This window comes from Colobus angolensis, unplaced genomic scaffold (assembly GCF_000951035.1).
Source record: "Colobus angolensis palliatus isolate OR3802 unplaced genomic scaffold, Cang.pa_1.0 Scaffold102, whole genome shotgun sequence".
Taxonomy (NCBI): domain Eukaryota; kingdom Metazoa; phylum Chordata; class Mammalia; order Primates; family Cercopithecidae; genus Colobus; species Colobus angolensis.
The window spans coordinates 5,943,279-5,946,799 of NW_012111142.1; the positions used below are offsets into that span (position 1 = coordinate 5,943,279).

General features: G+C 30.4%; 1 protein-coding gene across 2 annotated transcripts in view; it reads right to left on the reverse strand.

Annotated features, from left to right (window-relative positions):
• The window catches only part of HOOK1 (hook microtubule-tethering protein 1), a 67,655-nt gene that overhangs the window by 51,523 nt on the left and 12,611 nt on the right, over positions 1 to 3,521 (reverse strand). For both annotated transcript variants that reach the window (XM_011941216.1, XM_011941223.1), the window contains one exon: positions 1,803 to 1,875. In XM_011941216.1, the coding sequence (XP_011796606.1) occupies positions 1,803 to 1,875 (73 nt within the window). The remainder of the gene's footprint in view (positions 1 to 1,802; positions 1,876 to 3,521) is intronic.

Genomic DNA, 3,521 nt, shown 5'->3' on the forward strand with positions numbered 1-3,521 from the left:
TTTTTTACAATAAAGAATCAAATAGAGATTGTCAAACTGGATAAAATCATAAGACCCAACTATTAGGTGTCCACGTGAAACACTTTCAATAAAAAGACATAGGCAGATTAAAGGAATGGAAAAAGAAATACTAATGAAAAAATACAATCATAAAAAATCTGTAGTGGCTACATTAGTATTAGACATTTGATTTCAAATAAAAGAATATTACCAGGGATAAAGAAAAGTATTTAATAATAAGTGAATTCATTCAAGAACACATAAGAAATATAGTGTGTAATAAACTTAATAACAAAAATTCAAAATACATGAAGTAAAAAACAAAAAAAATGCAAAGGAGAAATCAACAAAATTGAAATCATCACTAGAGATTTAAGGGCCCTCTTCAGAGTCTATACTATACTATATCAAACATATAGGATAATAAAAGAAAATATCAATAAAGATGTGAAAAATACCACTATCAACAAACTCGACAAATTCTGTAACAACTGTAGAATGTATGCTGTTTTCATATACACATGGAACATTCACCAAGACAGACCATATGTTCAGTCATAAAATAAGACTCAATAAATGTAAAATAACTTCTCAACACAGAGCATGTTCTCAGATCTATTAGAAGCCAATAAATAAAAGAAAGGCAACTGGAAAATCCTCAAATATTTTGAATTTGAATACCTACGTCTAATTTACTCACAGGTCAAAGGAGAAAACACAAGGGAAATTATCCAATATTTTGAATTGAATGAAAACAAAATAACAGTCTGTCAAAATATGTGAGATATGGTTAAGATGCTGCTTAATATTAGGGGAAAAAAGGATTTAAAGTTGATTATTTAAGTTTCCATCTTAAGAAGCAAGAAAAAGAAGAACAGATTAAGTGACAGAAAGGAAGTAATAAAAATCAGAGAGAAAAATCAATGGAATAGAAAACATAAGCTAATCCTTTAAAAAATAAATAAGTAAAACTGAAAAACATCTACCCAGACTTATCAAGGAAAATACATTCAAAAGACACAAATAACCAATAGCAGAAAAAGAAAAGGAAACATCATTAAAGATCAGTTATTAGCATATTATTAGCACAGTAATTCAGTTAAGAACTGTGTATCAACAAATCATATATCCTATGAAACAAATGTCCTACTTAAACTGACTTAAAAATAGAAAATCAGTTTGGCAGTTTCCTATAAGGTTAAGCACATACTTACACAACTTAGCAATTCCACCCAGAAATTCACCCAAGAGAAATTAAATATGTATCTATCTGAAGATTCATATATGAACATTTGTAGCTGTTGTATTCACAATAGTCAAAAATGATAAAAATTCAAACATCCATCAACAAGTGAATAGCTAAACAAACCACAAAATATCAGTTTAATTAAATACTAGTTAGCAAAAAAGAGAAATAACTACTAATGCAGGCAACATGAATGAGACTCAAAAATTATACTGAGTGAATGAAGTTAGACAAAAAGGTAAACATTATATGATTCAATTTATATAGAATTCCAGAAATGAACTCCAAAGTGACATAAAAGAGATCTATAGCTACCTAGGGCAAGGCTGGGGGTAAGGATTAATAAAGAATGGGCCTAAAGTGCATATTGTGAGTTAATAGGACTATTTTCTATTTAATTATGATGGTAGTTACATGAGAGAATGCATGTGTTAAAACTCAAACTGTACACAATAAAAAGTACTAAAAGTTAATTTGAAAAAAAGATTTGGTTAGCTTAGCGCTAATTTTAGGACCACCGTTTGGATCAAGTGCTTCTCCCATTTGTTCTGCATACCTTTATTCTCCAGTTGTCCCCAACATCCTCTTTAATTCGGCTTAACCAAGATTCATTAAACCAAGCTGCATCACTGAAACAACAATAACAAAAATACTAAAGATGAAAATGCCTTTATTACACAAAAAAAATTAAATAGAGACAACAGAGAAAGTTACTTTATGTCTTAAAGCCTATCCTTAATAACAATACTGAATATTACTTATATAGTAATAATTTATCATATGAAGTTATTTAAGTCATTTGCCCCTTCAATTTAACAAACATTTACTAAATATTTAATACTAGGTGCCCTGCTACCAGGAAGATGCAAAAGTCTCAACCCTGAAGAGGTAAAAAACCAACATTTTAATGAGTGTCTACTCTGTATCAAGCACTGTGCTTGATGTTGGTCCAAGTTATTTCATTTAAATATGATGGTAACATGGCAAATACTCCATTATTATTTCCAGTCTTACTATTTAGGGAATTGAGGACGAGAGAGTCTAAGTAATTTGCCCTGGGTGACACTATTAATAACCCATGGCAAGGCCCAAAATTAATCTATTCAATTGAGTAGAATTAAGCAGAATGAGTTTAAATGAGAAGTCTACAAAGACAAGTTTAGTTTTAATGAAAAGCAAAGTCCCAAATTGATACTGATGGCCAAGACAAAGAAATGCTATACTAAATTTTTGTGTATTTAATAAGGTTTTGAAGAACAACATTTAACTATATATAGTGAACTACATTAACAGACTATATTCTAAACAAATACCTGGACACTTTCTCTGAGTAAGGAATTGAGATTAATATGAAGATAATTTACCATTTTGACCTTAGAGAAGTAGTTATTAAAGGAGAAAAGTAAAAAGCACAAATAACTACACTCAAAGGAGAATGTGATAAATGTTCTAAGGGTAAAACAACTTCAAAATCACAGAATGTTAGCACTGGAAGAGGTCTTAAAGGTCTCATCTAAATTCTTATTTTACAGGTATGCCAACTAAAATTGGGAAAAATTAAAGAGCTTCTTTTCCAAGGTTGTAATTTGAATTTAAGAATGCAAAACTGAAACCTTTCTGCTCGTATGTTCTAAAAGCAAAAGATAACTCCTCTGGCTATGATCACCAAAAAAATGGCTTCACTATTTTCAAATCATTTATTTGGAATTTGTAATCATTTTACTTTTTATTTATAATCAACACATAATTGTACATAACCATTTTCTTTTGAGCAGATTAATGTTAATTGTGCTCAACTTTTCCCAGATGCTAAGGCGGAAATTACCAAAACAATTTAAATATGTAAATACTATATTGATAACAAGGTATTTACTTGAAATGACTGAATGACTTGAGTTAGTGAGTCAAAACTATTCAATTCACTTTGTTTTTATATCAGATTAAGTAATAAAAAGTCCTAACCAAAAGAGTTATGCCAGTTGTGATGTTTAATATTAGTTATGAGTCAACTTGGCTGTGCCACAGTGACCAGATACTTGGTAAAAAAAAATCTGGATGTTGCTGGGAAGGTATTTTCTAGATGATATTAACATTTAAATCAGTAGACTTTGAATAAAGCAAACTACCCTCCATAATGTAGATGGGTCTCATCCAATCAGTCGAAGACCTTAAGAAAAAGGCTGACCTTCCCCAAAGAAACAGCAAATTGTGTCAGCAGATGGCCTTCCAACTCTAGCTGCTCTTCTTTGAGTCTCTAGCCTGCTGGGCTACTCTG